At 39.6% G+C, this 26,865-nt stretch overlaps 1 protein-coding gene across 4 annotated transcripts in view; it reads right to left on the bottom strand.

Annotated features, from left to right (window-relative positions):
- The window catches only part of MYO16 (myosin XVI), a 576,974-nt gene that overhangs the window by 446,515 nt on the left and 103,594 nt on the right, over window positions 1–26,865 (bottom strand). The window contains exon 1 of one of the 4 annotated variants that reach the window (XM_074963529.1): window positions 19,480–19,850. The exons of 2 other annotated variants lie outside the window; for them this stretch is intronic. In XM_074963529.1, the coding sequence (XP_074819630.1) occupies window positions 19,480–19,507 (28 nt within the window). In that variant the 5' untranslated portion in view covers window positions 19,508–19,850. Of the gene's footprint in view, window positions 1–19,479; window positions 19,851–26,865 lie in introns of those variants that run through there. One more of the 4 variants, XM_074963505.1, reaches the window with a different exon arrangement.

The following is a 26,865-nucleotide window of genomic DNA, read 5'->3' as shown; positions in this document are numbered from 1 at the left end:
AAAGAATAATTTTAATTAAAGAAAAAGTAAAAGAATCACCTCTGTAAAATCAGGATGGTAAATACATTACAGGGTAATCAGATTCAAAACACAGAGAATCCCTCTAGGCAAAACCTTAAGTTACAAAAAGACACAAAAACAGGAATATACATTCCATTCAGCACAGCTTATTTACCAGCCATTTAAACAAAAGGAAATCTAACGCATTCCTAACTAGATTACTTACTAACAAGTTCTAATACTCCAATACTACTGTTCTGTTCCTGGCAAAAGCATCAGACAGACAAACAGACCCTTTGTCCCCCCCTCCAGCTTTGAAAGTATCCTGTCTCCTCATTGGTCATTTTGGTCACGTGCCAGCGAGGTTATCTTAGCTTCTTAACCCTTTTCAGGTGAAAGAGTTTTGCCTCTGTTCAGGAGGTATTTTATAATTCTGTATACAGAAAGGTGGTTACCCTTCCCTTTATATTTATGACATACCGTGAGTAACTGTATGTGAGCTGGGAATCACACCCCTAGCTTGCAGTGTAGACATATCCCAAGAAAACAAGTGACATATGAAGGGCAGGGAGACAGAGAAACACTCAAATATATATAATTTTCATTTCATATATACACACACAGAGTTATTTTAACTAGAGAAAGTAAGTCAACTACTCCCACCTGTCCCCCTCTACCTACCCATCATTAATTGGCTGATGTCATTTAAGCATCACAGCAGAGAGGGGCTTTCAGAAGGGATTTGAAGCAGGGGAGTATAGGGGCCTTATAGGTCAATTCACATACATTATGTAATTTGTTGCCGATCAAAATAATCAGACAAGAAAATATCTGAAATAAAGATAAACTACGGTTTGTTGCAGTGGTTTGATAAGGTCATCATGACTGTCACTAGAAGATTGTACATTAATAACGTGCTGACAATATTGCCTGCTATCAAATCCTTTTAGAAAAGCTTATTAGGTATGATTTATTTACTCAGATGCACTATGCCAAAGTCTCTAGAGTGCAGGATGGCTTTCAGTGTGTACCCATCATGTAAGTACTATATGTCCCTTTTGAATCTATAAGTGTGAAAAACCACCTGGAAATATGAAAGGCCAACAAAAGGCCAAAATTATATTATTTTATATTTGTTAGAAACTAAAACAGGACAAAAGAAAGCCACAGTTATTCTAAAGCAATTTCAGTGGTATTCACTATTATAGAACTACTTCACCGGACATGGGACCAAATAAAACCCTTATTAAGAGTGCGATTATGACTACAAAATAAGCTGTTGATATAATTGTAGCAATTTCCTCACAAAAGCCTGAGTACCAATTTTAAACACAAATTATTGGCATGATCATGTACAAACAAAAAATTCCTGAGTAAATAGGATTGCATTGCACATTTGTCCTCAAGCACAACAGAACACAGTTTCCCACTGGTGTTTGTACCTTCTACATCCAGATTTTCACCTCATTTCACAAATTTGCTACTGTGAGCCACAGAAACAAATGCTGTCCTGATCTGGGAATAATGCTTTTTACTGCATACATAAGATAGCAAAGTTGCCTCCCCATGCCCCCCAAATAAAAACCTTTGGAATGAATTTCTGATTACACTAACAGGAATCTGAATTTTGTTGTGACACAAGGCAAGAATGCAATATGTTGAAAACTACAAAGGCAATTGAAAACATTAGTCTTTAACTTGCAAACACTGACATGTTTATCTTTACTATTAAAGTCAGGGGGACTAGTCGCCTTAATGGGAGAAAAGTTAAGCATTTTGGTAAATGTTGGCAGGACTAGAGGCTTAAGATACAAATTGACAATAGTCTGTGTTTATATTGGAAAATGTTACAATATTTTAAGAAAGATTGTCTTTTAAACATACACCATAAGTCAGAAAAAAAGTACATGCAGTCAGTAATGTACCAGGAATGCCTGTTATTTGGAATGAATCTAAACTTAATTTTTCTAAGCAGACTTTGGGAAAAATCCAATTACTCGTGAAATGTATACCCAGTGGTAAATTCAAGAAAAGGAAAAAAAACAGTAATTTTAACTTTGAGGACTGAATCATCTGTTGTATAATGTAAAATGTACACAGGGAAAAGTGTAGATTGTATAAAGATAATACAAGAATTATTAAATAAGGATTTATAGGTGCAATTATTATCGGTATAATTTACAAAGCCTTGCTTTCTCTCTGATTGTTTTTTGTTGTAAGCATTGCTTTGTTATCCTCTGTTATATCTGCACATTTTGAAATTCCTAAATTATAGCCAATCAGCAATAGACAGTTCTTCTTAATAAATCCACCCACTCTGGCAGTGGCTTTGAAATGAGAAGAGAAGTGGGTGCAGCTGTTGATTAGACAAAGGTGACTTTCTTTTACATTGTTTGCACTGTTTTTGTATCTGTGTTGGTTCCAGGATATGAGAGACACAACATAGGTGAGGTAATATCTTTTAGTGGCCCAACATCAGTTGCTGTAAGGGACTAGCTTCCAAGTTCTCAGAGCTCTTCTTCATGTCTGGGGAAGGTAACCAGAGTGTCTAAGCTAATTGGAACAGATTGTTAAGCAGGAGGGGCTCACTCATGCTGTAGGAGACCACTTAAAATTAAGTGGGCAGTTGAGGGATAGATTGTTAAGCATAGGGGGTTCCCTCCCCATTCCTGGGAGTTAGGAGAGCTCCTATTCCACCTGATGTCTCCAGAGAATGTAATGAGCCATTGGGGCCATGTGTTGTGTCTATGGAGTGTGGGGAGGGAATTCACCCATCTTTCTTGCCCCCACGTAGTATCTGCTTGTGGGGGGAAGTTGGACCAATGGGGTTACATATGGGTCAGAGGGGGTGCCCAGTTCAGCTCTCTCTTCCTGCCCCATGTGGTGCACGGATCACTGGGGCTATATGCTAGGTCCCCCTGCCATTGCTACAGCTGCTCAGGAAACTCCCAGGTCTTCCAGTATAGTGTGTGCTGCTGCTAATTTGGCAGTGCTGCTAGCCCAGTTTCAGAATACTTTGTCTAGTTATTATTTTGTCAGGTTGCCAAAATTTTCCTCAGAAATGCAAGCAAGAGAAGAAAAATTGTGATGTTGACAGTTCATATCTTAGCAAAAGCTGAATGGATTTCATTGAACAAAGACAAGACACTTTCACAGCTTTAGGGCTATCCCTTTGCCAGATTCCTAGGTGTGCCGCTAACAATGGATATAGGAAAGCTTCAAAAAGAAAAGGTCACAAGAATCTACATAATGGTAAGTGTTGGGCAACTTAAATATAGGGGCCCTATCAGGTTCACCCAAAATACCTGGGTCAGAAATTTCAAAATTGGGAGCCTAAAATTAAACACCTAAATCCATATCTCGGCAACTAAATGAAAGTGGCCTGATTTTCAGAGGGGTCAAGCCCCTGCAACTTCCACTGACTTCAATGTTCTGTCAACAATAGTTTATCATTCATTTAAAAAAATAGCAACTAATCAAACCTAGACTTCTATATTGCAATAAATTTGGGGGAATATAATATACCAATGTATACCCAAAATGTGACTAGCTAAATGCTTAAGACGGATGTGAGAAAATCCTGAGTTAATCAATAAATGACATCGTAAGTACTGGATCAGCTCTGCAACGGGTATAAATCAGTGTGGCTCCTTCAAGTTCAATGTGCTAATTCACAGCAGCTGCCCCCTTGGTAATTAATATAGGTCGGTGATGATCCTTGTTAGAGAACAGATTCTGATCATAAGATTAACAAACTCACCTTTTCAGCAATGTACGTAATTGCTACACATGGTTACTTCACTCCATACATTTGCTGCAGCAGTGGTTTGCTGCTACCAAAAAGAAATTATTAAAAGTTCATTTATCATTGTTGCTGCAGCTGAAGTGAGTTTAGCTGCTGCAGGAGAAATCAGTAATATGTATGCAACAGCCCAACTGAAGTTGCAGTGCCTGCACTGTAAAAATAATTCCTGTGATTATAGGTGCCCTCTTTATAAATCAAAAGTTATCATACATCATCTTCATATCCTTTCAGTTTGAAAAAAAGTGCTTCTTAGCAACAGAAGCGGCAAGATTAGTATAAGTCCATCTCAAATTGCAAAGTTAAAGTGAGCATCAGAATACTTGTATTTAAAAATCTTTTGGTCAGTCTAGGGAAAATTACTTACAAGTTCAAGAGCAATTCTGTTGCATCTGTTAGGCTTTTGCTGAAGCACACTGCTCTTAACCACTCACCTCGCTTCAACAGCTGAAGTATTTTGGTTAGGTCAGCAGCATTGTGTTCAGTTTAGTCAGATGCCTTTATTCTTTTTTCAAAGCAGATGAACAAGGAGTTATAAATATAAGTGTTATTTACCTTCATGTAAAGAATTCAATAAAGCCATGTCTTCGGAGCAATACATTGCGTCTCAGCAAAGAAGTTGATCTGGCTCTTCTGTCCTTGGTTCTACAGAGCTCTTGTAGATGCAATTACAAAGTTAGGCCCCTTCAATGACTTAATATACAAAGCTTCCTGATTTTCTGCCGAACACATTTCTCTGCCTTTGCTGAAGAGGAATACTGAGCATGGTCAAGCGACCGTCCCCTTATAAAACCTTACTCCTGTATGCTTGTCTTTAGAAGCCCTTTGATGTGACTAGACTGGTAAGCAGGAGCTGTAATCAATTTCCAGCTTGATACCAAGGAAAATAGTACTTATCGGACACTATTAATCAACTCTACCGGCTCTCTAATAGACTCTATTATCTATCTATCAGTGATTCAGTGATGCTACTACAACATTTTATAACAATTCATTACTTTTAAATCACCAAGTCAACCATTTGGGTTCTACCTTTGTAGAAGGAAATCTGAATAATAAAGAACCCAATATAATGGTGGGCTCTATTCTCTCATTTATGAGCTATGTCACGTAACCCACTGGAACATATGGATCTTGTGTGTCTTAGGTAAGAATCATTAACTGTCTACTAGCCAATCCAACAAAAACAGTGCAATGATATACTCATGCACTGGCCTTAAATGCAATGAACTATGGATTTTAAATATGTGCAAAGGATTCTCTATGGGAATGAGTGTATACACATGTACATATATATTTTAAAATATATATGTATGTGCAGATATACACACATACGATATGGAAACAGGAGGAGGTCTAAATTCAAATAGTTTGTTTCACATGCTGCCTTTCCTAAAATAGGAAGCCCTATTACAGTGGGCAGTGCTCAGAGCTGCATGAATGCATGGGAAAGGAATGGGCACAATCTGCTCATGCTGATGCTTCTTGATCCGATGACTGGAAAGCTGCTGTCTCCACATGCTCTCTGCTGCTGTTGTCCTTGCACAGTCTCTTAGATGATGACACAAGGGCACACTCTGGATTCTCAGAATAAGCATAATCAATCTCAAGTGCTCTGTCCCCCCCAATACAAAAACCCCTACAAAAGGGAAACAAGCCCCATGGATTGTTTGATGGCATTGGAGTTTCTAATAGAAAGCTATTCCATAGTTGCCCAGTGACAGCATAAAGAGGTACTAGACCATTGGTCTCTCACCCTACACCTAACCTGTGTAACTGGGCTTTGTGTAAGAGACAAAGCTGGATGGAATTCAGCACCCAGTCCACCGGCACCCTCAAGATTATAATGTAGCCCCCTCTGTCAGTGCTCTTCCAGACTATAACTTCTGCCCTTCTGGTCCCATATGCAGGGGGTGTTGGGCGATTGGATTGGTTAAATTAGGGATCCTGTAGTATCCCAAGCACATCTCCAACAGCCCAGATCTAATTAGTCTATTTGGGACAAGGGCAGAAGCCTCTTAAGGTATCTCTACACTGGCACTGTAAACCCAGCTAATGGACCTGGGAATCACAGCCATGCTAACGTGTCCATACTTCACTACACAGACCTTCTGACTCAGGTCTGCAGCTTGCACTTCATCCACACTGCAAAATGATAGGACTTGGACCCAGTCACAGCAGGACTCAGGATCTAACCTATCTTTCAGCAGGCTCCTAGGACTTGGATCCTGAGGAATTCCTGACCCAAGTCAGAATGTTGTGTATGTGGATGGAAGGGAGGCTTTGGCTCAAACCTTACCAGGTATGGGGTGCACAATAGATATAGCCCTAAACCACAAGCAAAAGCAGTGAGGGCCGCACCAGTGTCCCTGCCCCTCTCCCCCATCAGTGAGATTAAAGTGGTGTAGTGTACTGTACTGCAGGTCAATACATTTCACCCAGAGAGGAGGGAATTTTAGGAGTAATTATCGGCTAAACTACATGAAGGGAGTTTAATGGGCATTAATCTAATTCCCATTGGACAGGTATCTGAATGACAAAAAAACACCAACATCCCTTCTTGCCGGATTTATATGCATATTTACAGTGCTCAGATACCATTGGTAAACATGGTATATCAATAGACAATACAGTGACCAGATGTCCTGATATTAGAGGCTTTGTCTGATATAGGCAACCTATTACTTCCCCCCATCCCAATTTTTCACATTTGCTATCTGGTCACCCAGACAAACCAGCAGGCAGAGAAAAACCAGTAAAGAAGAAAAACCTAGCTGATCTCAAAAGGAAAAGATGTTTGTGCCTAAAAGAGATAGAGAATTTTTAAAAGAACAGTACATTCATAATTAAACATTAACACGGTCGGAGTGTTCAAGGTATAACGACTTCAAGTTATTTGATCAGAAAACAATGGTCAGGTGAACTGCATTAACCTTGGCAGTTTAATTTTTCTCCTCACTTTTTTTCAAATGTTGGTTTAAAAAAAATGGTTAGAATAAAGAACGTGAGCTGACTGAGGTAGATTTTCATCTTTTACAGCTTTCTTCAGTTACTCTTGGGCAAGTGTACCCTGTCACAAGAGTAAACTGGATTCTAGGAGGTAAGTAGTGGACATTACATGCATAATTTGTTAGATTAGCACATCAACGTTTGCTATGACTTTCAAAGCCTCTGCTGAAACATGGTTTTGGAAGCTCTGGCTGGATTTTAATGTTTTAAATACCTCTAAAAATAATTAGATCACCAGCAAATAAAAATTAAGAAGCTTCAAGCCTGAAGTTCCAGTGGAAGCACAGAGGGTCTGGGCTTGCAGTAAGAAATCTTAAAGGATAAGAAAGAAGGGGGAAAGTGACTGCTAGGAAGTTTCTACTTTTAACCTACGCAGTTATCAGCTAGATCTCTGGTCTTTTTTGTTGTTGTTGTTATGTTGGTCACACTGGGAAAACTATGACGTTTCAACTAATCTGAATATATGGAATATTTTCTAGCATTCAGTAAATAGAAAAGACTTACCACATTCATTTGTAATGCACACTGTCAGATGCAGAAAAACAGATCCCTCATGCACTGCAGAAATATTCCCAGGCATTTCAGAACGTTACATATGAATGGTTTGTAGCAGAGGCTGAAGACAGTCAGAACTCACATATGTAATCAGGCTAAAACACTGATATAGGTGGCTGCCATGGGTGAATTTGTAACTTTGAAGGATGAATTAATATGCATGGTGATGGGAACCAGAAATATTGTTGCTGGGCTAAGATGCTGAGTGAACCCACACTAAAGTAAGGAAATTGAAAAAGTTGAATCAAGAAGGGAAAATGCTGCCCAGCAAGAGGCAGAAACAGTACCTGCTTCCCAGCAAAGAAACAATGGAGCAAACAAAAACACACAGGAGAGATCAAAATCAGCACAGAAGCATTTCATCATAGAGCTTCTCAGATGCCACTATTAAGACAGCAAGCATGGTAGGGATCAAGAGAAGTGTCCAGGACACGGAAAGAGCTGCAGAAAATATAAGGAGGAGGAGGAGGAAAAAAGAAACATTTTTTACAGAAGCCTGCAAGCAGCGAAATAAGGCACATATGGTTGAAGACAAAGAAGATTTTCAGTATCACACATCACATAAGAGCAGAGAAAACCAAAAGGAAAACTGTGGTTCTGAATTCTGAACATGAAGACTGGCAAGCACCCAGGAAAGGAAACCCTGTGCCAAATGGATTATGGTTCTATATGCAATCTAATCTTTTAGAGAGATTATTGCAAAGTAAGATGAGTATCAATACAAAAGCCTAGTTAACAGTACAGTCGACATAGGCAAAAATTCTATGACAGTTCTAACATACAAGCCTGATGCACAGAATGGATAAGACAGAGTCTGTTAGGGACAAAATCACTTTAGGGGAAAAAGATACTAGAGATTCCCATGACATAGTGCTTGGTGTGTGCTACAGCCCACCGGGATATTTGGATATGGATAGAGACCTCTTTAATGTTTTAAATTAAATAAATACTAATGGGAATTCTGTGATTATGGGATACTTTAACTTCCCAGATTATAGGACAAGTGTTACTAATAATAGTAGGGCCCAGATCTTCCTGAATGTGATAGCTGACAAATTGCTTCACCAAATAGTTGCTGATCCAACAAGAGATGATGCCATTTTAGATTTGGTATCGATGAGTAGTTTTCACTAGTGAGGATCTCATAGGAGAACTGGTTGTATAGGACAACCTTGGTTTGAGTGATCATGAGCTAATTCAGCTTAAATTAAATGGAAGGATAAACAAAAATAGATCTGCAATTAGGATCTTTGATTTCAAAAGAGCTAACTTTAAAAAAGTAAGAATTAGTTAGGGGTGTGGACTGGACCGAAGAACTCCATGGTCTGAATGAGGAGGCGGCCTGGAATAACTTTAAGTCAAAGTTGCAGAAGCTATCTGAAGCTTTTTCATTAGTGTATGAATACAGGGAAGCAGGACTGTGCTTAGCCTGTCTCTAATGAGGGGGTCACCCTCAGCTAAAAGGACCTCGTTAAGCCAGGGGCTCGAATACCAGAGCCCTGTGAAAGTAAGTGGGGTTGGGACAGGTGTCCTAGTCAGGAGGTGTGGACCCTCCCACAAGGGTCCTCCCTGGACTGGTTTAACCTGTTCCCACACACACATACACACACACTGTTCAAAGAAAGCGCTAAATAGGCTTCATTAGGAGCCTCTTTGTTATTTTAAATGCTCAATCTGAGCTGAAATCAGTTGTGGTAGGACTGTTTTTCTTGCCCTGCCTGCTAAAAGCTGAAAATTACTAAGAGACTAATGTGCAGAGGTCACAACAGAAAGGCAAGTGGCAGCAGAAAGTGACTGACAGTCAGCTGGCAGCAAGAGACCAGCAAGGCAGCTGGCGGAGAGGGCCAGAGCAGAGGCCCTCAGAGAAGTGCCGTGATCAGCCAGCAGGTGGCTAGTAGAGAGGGGTGGCAAGCGAGTGCCTGAGCAGCGGAGTGAGTAAGGTGCCTCTTTACCGCCCACCCCAGTAAGGCATTTGGCACAGTTCCACATGGGAAATTATCAGTTAAATTGGAGGAGATGGGGATAAATATGAGAATTGAAAGATGGATAAGGAACCAATTAAAGGGGAGACTACAATGGGTCATACTGAAAGGTGAACTGCCAGGCTGGAGGGAGGCTATTAGTGGAGATCCACAGGGATTGTTTTCAGGACCAATCTTATTTAACATTTTTATTACTGACCGTGGCACACAAAGTGAGAATATGCCAATAAAATATGCGGATGACAAAAAATTGGCAGGTATTGCCAATACCGAGGAGGACCGGAATATCATACAAAAAGATCTGGATTACTTTGTAAACAGGAGTAGTAAAAATGGGATGAAATTTAATAGTGCAAAGTGTAAGCTTATACATTTAGGGGGCAATAACAAGAATTTTTGCTATAAGTTTGGGATTTATCAGTTGGGAGTGACAGAGGAGGAGAAAGACTGAGGTGTACTGGTTATCACAGGATGATTATGGCCTTAGACTCATACACTTTAAGGTCAGAAGGGACAACTGTGATCACTGAGGCCTTGTCTACACTACAGGGGTAAGTCTACCTAAGTTATGCAACTCAGCTATGTGCATATGAGTCTAAGGCCATGTCTACTCTTTCTAGGGATTGACACTGGTGTGATTGATGCAGCGGGGGTCAATTTAACAGGTCTAGTGAAGAAGACCCACAAAATTGACTGCAGAGCACTCTCTGGTCAACTCCTGTACTCCACTGGAACAAGAAGAGTAAGGTTAGTCAACGGGAGAGCGTCTCCCGTCAATGCAGCGCAGTGTAGACACCACAATAAGTCAACCTAAGCTACGTTGACTCCAGCTACGTTATTTAGGTCGACTTACCTTACCTTGTGTAGTGTACACAAGACCTAAGACTTATCTTTGATATAGTGTTCAGTTCTAGGCGGCAGTACTAAGCTAGAGGCAGTTCAAAGAGAACAGCACAAAGGGTTATACGGCCTGCGGGACTGATTTAAGAAGAAAAGATTAAAAGTATTAAATATGTATAGTTTCAGTAAGTATTAGCTAAGGAGGGTCAAGATAACAGACACCAATTTGAAGGGTGCGAACAGCAAAGAGGGAGGGAAGTCATTTACCATAATGAAAATTAGTAGAGTTAGGAGTAATGGGTGCAATTTAATGAAGCAAAATTTTAAGATGAGTCAAGAAAAAACTCCATAGAGTGAGATTTCTTAGCCTGTTGAATGATCTTTCATGGTAAGGGGTGAAAGCCCTTTTCCTTGGCACATTTAAAAGCAGACTAGATAAAAATATTAATAAAGGTACACTAGGAAATGATGGGCTGGTAGGTTAAAGGGCAAGATGACCTCCTAGTTTTCAGTCTCTAGATTCTCTGAACCTGGTTCTCATCTGCTGTAGCCCTTTAATGCCATCATACAGCAGATGGAGGCGGACCCCGGGGAATACCCCTGGCATAAGGGAATTCTCCATTTGGCACTCAGTAGGAGGAAGAGCTCTACTCTCTCCTCAATATCAGCTTGCTTTGTAGGGGTATATACTAGGTGTAAAGATCAGGGGATGTGTGGGGTTTGGCTGGAGTGCAAAGTGCTCTGGCTATTCTCAGCTGCCCCTTGGATTTTTATGAATGATTGTAGGTTATAGTAACCTTTAAGCTGCTCTAACTTAAATCATGAGGGTAGGCAGGCTTCCAGATACCCTGATAATAGAGGATACAAAAATGGCTTAAAACCACCTCCTCAATCCTCCTTCTCAAACTTGTGTTTGTGACAATGGGCATATGATTCTCTAGCATGACAGGATATGACCCTCTTTACAATGGACACAGATGATCTCCATATGACAGTTCATAGTGATATGTAACAATACACAAGGTATTCAGGACATAACAACAACAGACGTGAACTATCACGGGGAATCCAACAATAAACCCTATGCTTGTGTGTTGTGTCATCCTGTCCACATTTCCTGCCAGTTCCATTCCTGTAAAACAGCAAGAGATTAAAACTGACAAATTCCCAGCTCACTGGATCACCTTATGGAGCAGGAATTTTGTCAAATTTAGACCCATGCCACCATGCAAGAATGGATGTGCCACCATGCAGACAGCATGGATGTGATGGCCAAACTTGCATATGTACATCTGCAAATCACAACAGACCAAACAGTCTGTCTTTTCCATTGTCATGCCAAGCAGCTGGAATTTTAATACCGTAACAAAAACACCCATCCAAATATTAAAAGAAAATCTGTTACGGTATTAAAATAAATATATATACACGCACACACACACACACAGAGGAAGCGATCTACTTTGACAGTGTTTTTATAGGTATGTGTGTAATCATAAAACAATCAGAGTGGCCATTTATTTTGTTTTTGTTTCTGACCAAACTAAACCTGCCTCGTTCAGTATCGACACAAATGCTATTTTCTTTGGAATCAAACTAGATAATCCTTTTCACGGTATGAGTTGTTTTACACATCTGGGGTCATACCACAGAACTTGTTTTTTATACTATTGTTTACTTTCTAAATGTATAGCTAATTCTCCTCTGGTTTTAAGGTAGATCTACTGTGTAATGGCAGGTCCCAATTACAGATTTCAGTTGACAGATTTGGGAAAAACAGTATTGATCAGTGCCTCAGCTTAGGTATGCAAAAAATAAAACCTGAAACTTGATTTAACATTGTAATAAAAATGGGTTATGTTTGTACCATTTCACATTCAGAAGCATGGAGATATGCTATGCCATTTTCTGTTCTTGCAGTAATCTTTGCCTCAAAAATGTGATATCAGAATCTTAATGTTTCATGCATGCTGTGCAATATGGTGAGAAAGTATGTTACTTTGACCTTTACAATTGTCTTTCACTTTATCTTCTGGATAGTCATATCTCTTTGCTGTCTACAGAATCACTACCCTGCAAGGAAGACATAAGTAGCCTGAATACCAAAAAATGTGAGGTTTATGGGGTTTTAAGCATATTAAAAGTACATGTGTCAAGGTTCCTTCCCCACTCTGAACTCTAGGGTACAGATGTGGGGACCTGCATAAAACCCCCCCTAAGCTTATTTTTACCAGCTTCGGTTAAAACTTCCCCAAGGTACAAACTATTTTACCTTTTGCCCCTGGACTTCATAGCTGCCACCACCAAGCGTCTAACAAATATATAACAGGGAAAGAGCCCGCTTGGAAATGTCTTTCCCCCAAAATCCTCCCATACCCGACACCCCCTTTCCTGGGGAAGGTTTGATAAAAATCCTCACCAATTTGCATAGGTGAACACGGACCCAAACCCTTGGATCTTAAGAACAATGAAAAAGCAATCAGGTTCTTAAAAGAAGAATTTTAATTGAAGAAAAAGTAAAAGAATCACCTCTGTAAAATCAGGATGGTAAATACCTTACAGGGTAATTAGATTCAAAACATAGAGAATCCCTCTAGGCAAAACCTTAAATTACAAAAAGGCACAAAAACAGGAATATACATTCCCTTCAGCACAACCTATTTTATCAGCCATTTAAACAAAACAGAATCTAACGCATATCTAACTAGATTGCTTATTAGCCCTTTACAGGAGTTCTGACCTGTATTCCTGCTCTGGTCCCAGCAAAAGCAACACACAGACAGAGAGAACCCTTTGTTTCCCCTCCCCCCCACAGCTTTGAAAGTATCTTGTCTCCTCATTGGTCATTTTGGTCAGGTGCCAGCAAGGTTATCTTTAGCTTCTTAACCCTTTACAGGTGAAAGGGTTTTTTCCTCTGGCCAGGGGGGATTTAAGGGTGGTTAGCCTTCCCTTTATATTTATGACAACATGTTATAATCTTTCACAAAAAATGCTGATGTCTCATGCACATTTTAGATTTTACAATGGGAATACAAAATGACAATGATACAATATAAATCTATTCTGGGCATGACTGTGGTTTGCATGACAAATGTTACACATAGAACCTATTCTTATTTCAATATGGATTTTGAAATCCTGTGATCTTCAAATGTCCAACTAGTGGAAATTGCTTCCCTCACTGTTTATTTCATGCTGTACTTAGCCTAATAAAAACATAATAAATATCTTCTCTTTTAAATCTGCAAATGCTTTTCTAAGCAATGAATTGCAATTGCAGGCAAAAAGTGTTATACATACACTCATAAACTCTCTCTCTCTCACACACACACACTTTCACAGATGTGTGCCTAATTCATATTTATTCATCTCAATAAGCATTCTGATTTTCAAAAGCACTGAGCACCCAACAGCTCCCATGGAAGTCCATGGAAGCTGCTGGGTGGTCCACACTTCTATAAAACTTTTCATCTGAAGATTTGCAGAAGTGCAAGTATCATAATGGCAGTATTGCCAACCCAAAGCATTAAAAAATCCTGAGTTAGCTAGCACTTCTTCAAAGTATTAAATTTGAGATTCTTTTTATTTCTGATGTAGAGAAAAGCTAGAAAATATGATTCCAATCATGAAGGCTAGAAATTTCCTTTCTGAAAAAGAGGGAAAGCTGAGATTCTCTCATAGTCATATAAATCCAAGAGCTGGAGAAATCACCCAACATTGTGAGAGTCATGATAAAATTGTGAGAATGGGCAACACTGCAATTAATTTCCCTTGTATACCTCCTCCTAGCTGGGTTGCAGAAGTGCTGGGGTTAGCGGAAGAAAGTAGTTAGTGGGTGTAGTGCTGCCTGTAGCCAGGGCTAGGGGAGAGCGGAACTTTTGTGTTTGACTTTGTTGAATTTAAAACAACGTGATCTTGCTTCATTCAATCAGATACCCACAATGCTACCATAATGCTAGTACTGACTAAAGCTTTCCCCTCTTTTAAACCACTGTTTTCACTTCTTATAAACTTACATTTCTTTAGCTGTCAAGGTGGGATGAGAAGTCCTTTGTGTTGTATTGTTATCTCTTTTCAATGTTTTTCATTTATGGAATGCCCAGAGCATTAGCTTGACACCCAGAGGGTTTTTTTTATAAATATGAAACAGACAGTATTTCCACAGCCTTCCTACCCTCACCATAATTGGTGGTCAAACTGAACAAATAATTTGCAATTAATAGCTCATTCCAATATTGTGAAGATGAAGATTCAAACATTGTGAGTCAGATCCCCCAAAATCATGATTGTTTTTAAACAAGAACTTTGGGTTCATTTTATTGGTCATCTGGTTTCTGATCCTTTAGGGTGTGCTCAGTTCATATCTTCAAACCTGCATCCATAAGGTCTAGAAATTTGCCTTATTTTTAAATGGAAGCTGAGTCTTCTCTTTCTTTTCCAGTGCCTTTACAAGAGTGTATGTGTACACACAAAGACACACATACACACACACGGTGGCAGCCTACACACAGCGAATTTGTCTCAATTTTCTTATTGGACCACCCCTGGAGAGGAATCCCCTGCCACCTCTCCTAATCTCAGCAGCAGCTGACAGTTTCTCTCAGTCCTGCTAACCATCTCATTTCAATAATACTCGTAACCTTATTCCAAAGGTCCCTCTGTCACAAGCATGTCCAAGGAAAAGTAAGTTTTCCCTACAGCCATACTGTATACATGACTTAGCTCTTTTACTGTGGAAATAAACTGTGGCACTAGAGTTAGCTGACATCATAATGATATTGTAAGCTACAGTGAAGAGAGGTCTAGTAGGTAAAGCCCTAGTCTAATAGCCAGGAGACTTCACTTCTATTCACAGATCTGCCATTGACCAACTGTATGACTTTGGACAAGTCATTTTATTTCCATGTCCTCTGTTTCCCCATCTGTGGTGTGTAAACTGTAGAACATGTCATTTTTGTGGCACATCAGATATAATGGAATAAATGAATGAAATATTGGCTCTGGCTCAACCCTGGAAAGAGAGAAATCACATTAGTAGGAACAGGAAAAAAAAACACTGAAGAATTTGCCAATTATTTAACCTCACCGGTGATCAAGGGCATTAGACCACAATGTCAGCACAGTGTGAAGCCTTTGGTCATCACTGCTCCTGGACAACAGATTGGTGGTTAGGAATTCCTTCCATTTTAGACTAACCAGGAAACCACACTCTTCCTTTTCAAATCAATCTATCAAGAGTCACACTTTGTACTTACTCAAATTAAGAGATTACAACTCGCTCTACTGAATGGAACCAGCACAAAAAAGGCTGAAGTTGTTGCAGCATGTAGCAGCACACTTCCTAAGCAACAACAGCTGACAGGAACATCTCACACCTGTGCTTCACAAACTGCACTGGCCCCCCATTCACTACAGAACCGAATTTGAAGTCCTGATCTTAATCCACAAAGAATTTTTTGGATTGGGGACTGACTATTTCAGAGACCATCTCACCTTCCACAGCTTTCCCACATGGCTTTTCCTGCTGACATAGCTACTGCTTCTCATGGAGGCAGGAGTTATTAAGCCAACAGGAGAGCTCTCTCCCATTGGCTTAGAGCAGCTTCACTAGAAACACTCCAACTGCATCACTGCAAATGATGTAGTATAGACATAACTTGTCACTCTTAACTTTTTAACACATAAAAATATACAACTAAGGTTCCTAGCAGTGGAGACAAAGCTAATACTTATTTTATCTGAGAAGGGAAACACCAAATTATGAAATATAATTTTTTTTACAATTTAAAGGCAAAATCTCTTGTAACATGTCAATTACTGTGATTACTTTTCTCCAGCTGAAGCTTCTTTCCACCTTTTTAGATAGTATGTGGGAATTGGGGGCTAGATGTCACAGGCAGTTACTGCACTAACTTTGCACCTTTGGAAAGCTGGGTTCAAATCCTGACTTGTCACCAGTAAAAATGAATTGGGTATTCTCTTCCTAGTTCCTGACATGATTTGGCCTGAATGAAAGTCTCTCTCGCTTGCACACGCATACTTAAGTGAGACAAACTATTAACAACAGAGATGTTGCAGCAAGGGTGTGACTAGGTTCTGATATTCATATCTGCTGGTCATAATTTTTGCATATATTGATTTGAGCCAGACCCTTAGCTGGTGTAAATCAACTTAGCTCCACTGACTTAATTGGTATTTAGGAAACAAAGTTCAATGTATATTATGAGATTTGTGTTAGAGCTACGATATCTGAGAGAGTGTAGAAGCAAGGTGCTGCATAATTTGCAAAATTACATTAATTTTACAGTTGTAGGTCATACTATTCAGCATGAGAGAAGAATGGCACCCAGCAGAAAGCAGATGACATGTAGTATTTCCCCTCTAACACTGTTCTCTCTGCCAGGGATGGAATGTGGCTCACAATAGCAAATAGCCAAGCAGAAAATGATATAGCAACTGTCAGCAGGAACAATGACAGCTCTAAGCAGCAAAGGTATTTGGTTACAAAATCAGAAGGCCAATAGTAGTGGCAGCATGAGCTGTTCAAGCAGGCAGAAAGGCATAATGGGTTTGGGACTTAGAGTGTAGTTTTTTGTGTTGTTTTTTTTTTCATTTTGCTTTTGTTGGTGCTTGTGTTAATTTTATTTAAAGTACTGGTTATGTGCTCCCTACCCTATGGAAGTGGGGGCTCACGATAGTTTAGCTGAAAACAGCATGATGGCAGACAGCAATTAGGCACCAGTAACTGCAGTGGCAGGCATCAGCATTGGCAGCCCTGGGCACAATCTGGGCAGAATGCAGAGACAAAGTGGTGGAGTGAATGGCCATGTAGTGTGTGTTTGGATGAAATCATGGATTACATCTCATTTTCACAGTCTCCCAATAACAACAGTGCATTTAATTAATGTAGGAATAGCCAATAAAATACACTAATGCTACTGTGTCTGTCCAGTAAGAACAGAACAGCATTTGCCCTCCTACTCTCTTCCTTCCACCTCTCAGTCTGCAGTGGCTCTTGATATTTAGTTCAGAAATATAAATTACAAAAAAAAAATGCCAAAGCCAAACAAACAGCACGAGCAGTTGCTAATGTGTTGGCTTATCTGTATCCATAATTTTCATTTTGTAAAACATTTCCCCTTTTCCCGATCCCTACAGAAACTCAGAATGAGCTCTGTACAAACATGTTCTGTCTAGTTCTCTCTCACACACAGAAATCAGCAGCACGATGGATAAAACACATAAGTCACAGAGGACAAAGTCAGACTCTAACCACTGATTGGTTAGGATGCTTTCCCAGGACCTGAGAATGATTGCATTGTCAGTACTGCCACCCTGTCCTCTCCTCTCTTCTACCCCAAACCCATACCTATGCTCTGATCCCAATTGTCTCCTCGCCAAAAATACCCAAACCAAAAGAAAAAAAAAACCCAGCAATACAATTTGGGATATTAGGTTGCAGAGTGAAGAGTCATTATATTTGTCTCCTCTTCCCCAGTTGCAGACAGAGATGTAGGTGCATTTCTAAAGCTATGTGGAGAAGCTAATGTAGTAAAAGGCATTATCACTGCTCCAGGCAGCACCCATCACTTTCAAAAGTCAAACACTGAGGAGGAAAATTAAAAACATTTTATGTGGTAAAATACAGATTTACTAAGAGAGAGTTTATTAATGCAGCAAGGCATTCAAAATAATAGAAAATAAACAGTACTGTTATACATTCCCCGCCACCCACCCCATATTTTCTAGTCCTTCATTGCTGTCTCCCTTGTCAGTACACCTAAGCTTCCAAGAATCCATCATTTGCCTACTTACCTCTATAAACCCCTATTGTTTTCTTTGAATTCTATTGGTCACAGAATCTAGAAGTCTACTTTCAGAACTCTTCTACAGCGATATAGTCCATAAATTTCATTATAGGTTATAATTTCATTACAGATTAAAGCCACAGCTATACTATTAGTAAAGAAATATCACAGTGAATAAAGGCAAATCAACAACATAGTTCTGACATCTTACAAATGTTTTGTTTTGCTGCAAAAGTCTCATTATTATGCCCCCCATGTCAAAACCCACAAACTGATTATTAGAAATCTTTATTAGAGTTATACAGAAAGAGTAAGTGATCTGTGCTCATGTGTATGGGCAGGGAATTTAAGTTTGTAAGTCTCATTAGTAACAGGGGGCATTATACATAAATGCCACTGAATCCACATGAGAGGAGACCTGAATATTTAATTTCTCCTTGAGTTACAAAAGATAGTTTCAAGGTACCTTAATTCCACGCCAAGAACACTGAAGAATAACATTCTTCATTTCTTAACAATAATACACTATTTTAAAAATAGTTCCAGGAATGGCCTTCAGTGCACTTGTGTCAACAAAGACTATAATCCAGGGAGAAAACCTCTTTCAGCAATGTCCCATTTGTCATTACAAGACAGTGACATTAATACTAGAAGAAGTCTGAAGTTTTTAAAGTCCTTCAGTGGAAAATATCCAGAGCCAGCAAAGCAACTATGGTTGTTTGGAACAAAATGTAAAATGATAATTTCTTAGTCTGCTGTGACACCTATTATTTCCATTCACACATTGGATTTTTTTTTAAGAAATTAATTAGCTCAGAAAATACTATCAAACCTGCAACTATGAAAAAAGCACACCCTTGTTAAAGATACCAAAAAGAGATGAAAAGAAATTGTTCTGCACTGAACCAATACACTTAGATCCTAAACAGAATCTTTTAGACCTGCAGCATGCATGATTCAAGGGTAAAAGTTTATTTTTTGAGTCTGTCCCACAGAATGGCTGCATTTTGCAGATTGAAATACTAGTGGGGGGACATAGAGGATTGATGTATAGTCGATGATGTGTTTTAATTATGGCTTTATTTTCATTTTTATTAATCCTGTTGGGTACCAGAGACAGGTCCTGGGCTGTCCTTGAAGGTACCCATGACACAGACCTATGTCTGAGATGTTTCCTGTCTTTGGGTGTTTTAAACAATGACTGTTTAAATATATAAATAAAAGAAGTTTGGAAAGCTAATAATATGGGCTCTAGAATCAGAGCTGAGTCACATAGTGAAGTTCTCACTACACAAGAGAAAGAAGAAACATTATATACTGCCTGCATATATTCACATGCAACGTAACAACTCCCTTCCATGACTATCAAACTGGCATCATGCAGTATCTGCCCCGATACTTTTTGCATAGGCAGTAAATACAGACACCTCACAAAACAAAACAGAGACAATTATAAAATCAAAATAACCATTTTGTTACTTACAGCACTTGATAAAATGGTAATGAGACATTCTTTCATCTCAGACTGTAGTCTTCCTACAGGTTTCAGCATTCTCTTCTGCTACAACTGTCATGCCTACGGAATACATTATTTAGAGCCTTTCCTCAGGTATCCAGTTTACCTCAGAATACGTTATTTAATGTAGCTTCTGTTCCAAGATCTTGCGGAGGCTTCTAAGTCATTCTCACCCAGCTGCTGGAGTTAAGATAAACCTCTGTGTGTCTTGAACCATGACTATTGCACGTGCTATTGTAACACACTTGATTGACACTGCTCCTAATCCCACATCCCCAGGAATAGTAAGATTTAATTGGCGTGCACTTGCAGCCACATTCTTCCAGCACTGAGGTGTGCTGCTGCACTGCGGCTCTCACAGTCCTGTCAGTTAATGGCTTTTCAATAGCTTTCAAATGGCAGCTTGATGAAACTAAGCTTGATGAGTGAGCTCGAGTGAAGTAGCAGCACAAGGGATCTTAAACCTTATTTATTCATGTTGTCTGTGAGTCAAATGTGACCAGATTCTTAGCTGGTGTTCAAATGGGATTGTTTTTAGTTGCCACCAGTTGCTGTGTGAATAGGAAATTGATACAGGTTACCAAAAATAACCTTTTAGCAACACAGATCGTTTTGTCAGTTTGTTCTAAGGTGAAAATAAGGACGTAGCTCACAGCCACCTCCAGACTCTCCAGTTTGTGTGTGGGCTTGTTTTAAATTAAAAATGTTTGTGTTTGTATTCTGTAACCTGCACTTATTTTGCCACTTCTTTGAAGACTGTAGTGAATTGCATCAGTATTTATAGTTGGACTATTTCTGACTGAACTGGAAGTCAGAAGAAAGGAACTGTAAGGTTTACCAATTGAACTCATAACAAATGTATCTTTTTCTAATCATATTTTAACCATTACAATTCTAATGATAAGAAAAATGTCTAAGAAAATATAATCAGCTATAAATATACAATAAACTGCGTTAAGTGCAAATTAATGTCGATATATTTAGTTATCTGACCTCTGAATAACATGTTGACGCATACTGATGTATTACTCTGCATGTTCCGGGTTGTTTAAGGGCATACAAAAGGCAGACCTGCATTGTATTTTAAATGAACACTCAGATTCCATCACTGTTCTCACAAGCAAAACATGGACATCTGGCTACTGCCACTTGGCGAATACTATAGCAGCATAACCTATACTAAAATGTCAACTAGTTGAATAGCAATTTTAAGAAAATTATGCTTGGAAAATATCACGGTACTTGAAGATGAGGAAGATGGTTTTGCTTCCTCTGTGCAACTCACCATTATTATTATTTCACTGAGCAAGCATCTTGCAAAGTCAATCTGATTGGCTAGCCACAAATAGAATTACTGTTTATTTGAAATATTGTTACTTGGTCTTATGCACACATGCCATTTTTAACAGATAAGTAGAGTACGGAGCAGGTCCACTTAATCAGTAATGATTACTAATGCAGATTTTATTAGCTGTCCTGTAAAGTTCTAACAAGGTGGACTGATATATCTTCAGACATCCAGTGATCAATTAGCAAGCCCCTTAGGTGAAAACTCAGTTCCTGACTAATGGCTAACTATTGCACCTCAGCTTTGAGGTGTGATCAGCATAACAATTGCTTTCCATGAATTACCGTTATTTCTTTTATTCCAAAATATGTTTCTTTAAAATAAAATAAAAATAATAACAGGGATAACAAAAGGAAATACCAATAAGTCCAATCAAAAACAACAAAAAAATTGCATTACCATGCAATCTTTCCTCCTAAAACTCAACTGTAGACCAAAAGAATCAAATTAATTCATTCTTCAGTATCTCTCTCACTCTCAATCAGTACCTGGACATTTTTGGTCCATATCTGTTTATAAAATAAATATCTATCTTATCTAAGAGTAAGTGTTAGTCATAGTCCATGAGCAAATGGCAACAAATCTGACAAGAGATCCCTTTCAGCAATGATTTTGGTGGTGACATTCCTGATAGGTTCAACCATGGTATTATTGTCAAGTAGAAAGATTGTCTTTTCTAATAGCATCATGCCTCTGCCAATCGACACTGACTAAAAGCAGTAAGATTCTGTGTAAACCCTTCAGCAAGATGGATGGGAGCAGTGCCGAAAAAAGGCCTTTGTCTTGAGACATAGAAGAATTACAGCTGTGAAAACACATCAGATTATGGCTTGGCCCAAATGTGGCAAAAATATTAGTTGGATCTTGTACATTTGTGAATCCAACATGTTTACATAAATATTATATTTGCCAAGCCAGAAAAATAGGAAGGGCAACTTGCTATTTTCTGCTAAGGATAGACAGTGTACTTGGTGCTGTAATAAAAAAAGGAGGTACTGTCTCTGCCTAAAACAGAATACAATGTACAGGGCAGATTCTGAACTCAGTCACACTGCAAACAACTGAATGACTCCAAATTTACATCAAAGTAACGGGAAGCAGAATCTTGCCTTTTACAGAGAGACACAACATGCACTAGCCTCCACTAATGATATTTCCATTTTAGATCATACATATGTTTTTCTTTTAGTGTATTAGGTGCTTACTGAATGGTTATCACTAGCTTTATGAATTATAAGGGTTATAGGGTTATAAGGAAGAATTTAAATTGAGAGGTTGATTGCCTTCCACATTGCTGGTGAGGAGGAGTTTTGGCATAAATGTGAGGGCAGTCTGGAAGACAGCACAAAAATGAGAGTGAAAGAATCATAGAATCATAGGACTGGAAGGGACCTTGAGAGGTCATCTAGTCCAGTCCCCTGCACTCCTGGCAGGACCAAGAAAGAAGGATCCCAAAGGAGTGGTTAGGTGAGAATCATAGATTCATAGATACTAAGGTCAGAAGGGACCATTAGGATCATCTAGTCTGACCTCCTGCACAACGCAGGCCACAGAATTTTACCCACCCACTCCTGCGAAAAACCTCTCACCTATGTCTGAGCTACTGAAGTCCTCAAATCGTGGTTTAAAGACTTCAAGGAGCAGAGAATCCTCCAGCATGTGACCCGTTCCCCATGCTACAATGGCATAGTGAAGGCAATGAGGTGGAAACTGGGAATAAATGAGAACAGAGATGTAGAACTTTGTAGAGATGTGAAGAGCCTTGAGGATGAGAAGTGGAAGCTAAAATTGAGATAGAAGGTCAAAGGAACCCAGGGCAGACATTTTTAAAAGGGAAGTGACATGGTCTAGCTGGAGAGTATGAAACATGACTTTAGCTGTAGCACTTTGGATAGCTAGGAGAGTAAAGCTGCTTGGGAATTTTTCAACAAAATATCTGCAGTCAGAAAAAGCTGATTCTTCAAAACCAAACATTTTTACAGAAGCATGTCATTTCTGATAGAACTTTCATCGCAAAGGTTTCTCAGGTCCAGGATGGAATTTCTGGATTTGTCTGGGATGTGGCAGACCCAGTTTCAAGTCCTTGTTCTGAATTAGGCAGAGCAAAGATATGCCTTTGGGTCTTTTACATCCCAGGCAAGTGCCCTCACTACCGGGCTATAGCCTATTATGGGGCTTCTCTCTCTTGAGATATTCCAAAAAGTCTTGTTCTGATGAAGAATGAAAACAAGTTTCAAAGCCTCAAAAATTTTCTCAAAACAGAATTCTTTTTTTCCCGTTAGCCCTATTGGAGAGGGGCAGGGTGGACCAACTGGAGAGAGGAAGTTACAGTACTCATGGTAGAAAATGACCCAGGCATAAACAAGGATTTAAAATGTTAAAACAAAGAGGAAGAATTAGGATTTTTGAGATGTAGTGAAGAAAGAACCAATGGGATTTTTGCAGGCAGTTGAAACTTGGCAAATTTCAGGTGATAATTCTAATGAGTTTGCAAAACTATTCATTTAGTCAACAAAGAAAGTGGTGTATTGGTCATCTTGGATGTTTTTCTTTTCTCATATTGGGTGTTTTTCTTTTCTAGACTGAAGTTAGGCTGTGAAAGAGGGAATTCTGGATACAGGGAGAAAAACATGAACAATAGTTAGAGCTCTACCATGTGAATAACCACAGCAAACATGGATCAAACCTAAATGCACCAGCACACTGCAGTTTCTGAATATTCAAGGATATTGACACAGTGTGTCTAAACCCAGGCCTTGATCCAGCAAAGTCCTAAAGAACATGTTGATTTCAACAGGACTAGACACATGCATAAAGCTGAGCACGTGCTTAAGTGCTTTACTGGACTGGGACCATATACTGAACTGAAATCAAACCTGATTTCAAGTGTCTTGGAGGTTCAAATGTGCTGTTTTGAACAGTTTCATGAAAATCATAGAAGATTAGGGATGGAAGAGACCTCAGGAGGTCATCTAGTCCAACCCCCTGCTCAATGCAGGACCAACCCCAGCTAAATCATCCAAGCCAGGGCTTTGTCAAGACGGGCCTTAAAAACCTCTAAGGATGGAGATTCCACCACCTCCCTAGGTAACCCATTCTAGTGCTTCACCACCCTCCTAGTGAAATAGTGTTTCCTAATATCCAACCTAGACTTCCCCCAGAGTAGCTTGAGACTATTGCTCCTTGTTCTGTCATCTGCCACCACTGAGAACAGCCTAGCTCCATCCTCTTTGGAACCACCCTTCAGGTATTTGAAGGCTGCTATCAAATCCCCCATCACTCTTCTTTTCTGAAGACTAAGTAAGCCCAGTTCCCTCAGCCTCTCCTCATAAGTCATGTGCCCCAGCCCCCTAATCATTTTTGTTGCCCTCCGCTGGACTCTCTCCAATTTGTCCACATCCTTTCTGTAGTGGGGGACCCAAAACTGAACACAATACTCCAGATGTGGCCTCACCAGTGCCAAATAGAGGGGAATAATCACTTCCCTCGATCGTCTGGCAATGCTCCTACTAATGCAGCCCAATATGCTATTAGCCTTCTTGGCAACAAAGGGCACACTGTTGACTCATATCCAGCTTATCGTCCACTGTAATCCCCAGGTCCTTTTCTGCAGAACTGCCGCTTAGCCCATCGGTCCCCAGCCTGTAGCAGTGCATGGGATTCTTCCTTCCTAAGTTCAGGACTCTGCACTCGTCCTTGTTGAACCTCATCAGATTTCTTTTGGCCCAATACTCCAATTTGTCTAGGTCACTCTGGACCCTACCCTCCATCATATTTACCTCTCCCCCAAGATCAATGTCATCTGCAAACTTGCTGAGGGTGCAAACCATCCCATCATCCAGATAATTAATGAAGATGTTGAACAAAATCAGCCCCAGGACAGATCCCTGGAGCACTCCGTTTGATACCGGCTGCCAACTAGACATCGAGCTGTTGATCACTACCCGTTCAGCCCGACAATCTAGCCAGCTTTCTATCCACTTTATAGTCCATTCATCCAATCCATACTTTTTTAACTTGCTGGCAAGAATACTGTGGGAGACTGTGTCAAAAGCTTTGCTGAAATCAAGGTATATCACCTCCACTGTTTTCCCCATGTCCACAGAGCCAGTTATCTCATCATAGAAGGCAATCAGGTTGGTCAGGCATGATTTGCCCTTGGTGAATCCATGCTGACTGTTCCTGATCACTTTCCTCTCTTCCAAGTGCTTCAAAATAGATTTCTTGAGGACCTGCTCCATGATTTTTAACCAATCTGTAGTTCTCCGGATTTTCCTTCTTCCCTTTTTTAAAGATGGGCACTATATTTGCCTTTTTCCAGTCATCCGGGACCTCCCCCAATCACAATGAGTTTTCAAAGATAATGTCTTGTAATGATGAAAAACTACCTCAAATGTAGAAAACTAGATTCATGTTAAGAAGCTATTCACTGTGTTTAACCTTCCTGAAAAAAAGATTGCTTAGTTGAGAGCAAATTCCATGTCATGTGCAGATTTACAAGGTTTAATAATGGCACTGGAGATTTTTTAAAAATCTTTTATCTTTATCTTTTAAATGTGTCATGACTGGGCATAACTAGCATAGACATTTGACTTATGATATAAACTCTTTTACAGAAAAATCAGATGTTGCATCAGATTTGCACAATTCTTATCTCCTCCCTTTCATTTGAGGAGTTGCAGGGTCACAGCTTCCTTGTCTTATAAAAAAAATACTTTTGAAATATTTCATACAATACTGTAGTAAACAAAAACATTGTCCAAAATGATGTTTTGTTACCTTTTGCTGTGCTAAAATATTGATATAGTGTACTGTATAAATATTTTGTTATTCTTTTAGTGTTTTCTGGTGTCACAAACAATTGACCTTACAGTACTCTTAACATTAGAGTATTTTATACACTGCGTATGATTGTAAAAATTTATGGATATACGCAGACCTATTTGAAAGCAGTTTGAATAATGAGAAAACACCATAGCTGCTGTTTTAGAAACATGACAAAAGTTCACTGTTTGCACCATTTCCAATCAGCACAACAAAGGTTGATATTTTCCTTCACATGTTACAATTGCATTGCATTACTTATTTGTATAAGGCTGCATTGCTTCACCTGGCAACAAAATGAAAATTGCTTATGTGTTTTGACAAATGACACGAGGCAATCAGTCCTTTGCCACACTATCTATCCATTGATGACCACGCCACAGGTAATCTTTAACAGGACTAAGCTCCCCAGTGAAGAACTGTTCTGTGGATGAGCCACACCACCTATAGACGCTTGCCAGGAATTACTCCACATACAGTCTCTAATTGCACGGCCTACCTGATGAAGAAACAAACCACATATGATATTTTATGCAATATTTCTCAACTAGGTCTGACCAAATCCTAGACAATTTGGTTTACGTGAGTTACATGAAACTGACTCAACAGGACCCCTTGAAAAGCACTGGAAACAAGCTAGCTACTGTGGCCCAGCAGAAGGTTTGGATTCTACTAAACCTAGACTTCCAAGAGGAATTCTCTTCTTCTCCTCTGCCTCCCTTCACCCACTCCTCTCCCTTCCTGTCTTATCAATAAGACTGCTTTATTCAGTGAGGTGGTGATCTTCCTTCCACTCCTCTCTCCCAAGGCTGAGGCCCCAAAGGAAAACAGAAGTGGGGAAATGCTTTTGCTTCTGCTCCCAGTGCTGCTAATCTTAGGTGGTGAAGCAGACAGGATCTGCTAAGGCTTGGTGTAATAAGCTAGAATATTCAAGTGTGTAGCACCTTATGGGGTATTGTCTCCTTTTGGTCCTTGGCCTAGCAATGATAGGAGAAACACTTCTGCTGCTGCTGCCTGCCTTTTGGGGCAGATAGGTGCTGACTTCCGGCATACCCTGTTATGGCCCCTCATGGCTCTGCAGGTGCTTTATGCCCAGCACCCCCTCAGGTTTTTTTAATCAAGTACCCAGACTAGATTGGTTTGAAACATGCACCCCCTTCTTGGGGTCTGAGTTATTAAGT

The sequence above is a fragment of the Natator depressus genome, chromosome 1, assembly GCF_965152275.1.
Source record: "Natator depressus isolate rNatDep1 chromosome 1, rNatDep2.hap1, whole genome shotgun sequence".
NCBI lineage: Eukaryota > Metazoa > Chordata > Testudines > Cheloniidae > Natator > Natator depressus.
The sequence above is the reverse complement of the archived record's forward strand: the minus strand, read 5'-3'. Positions and strand labels throughout refer to the sequence as shown.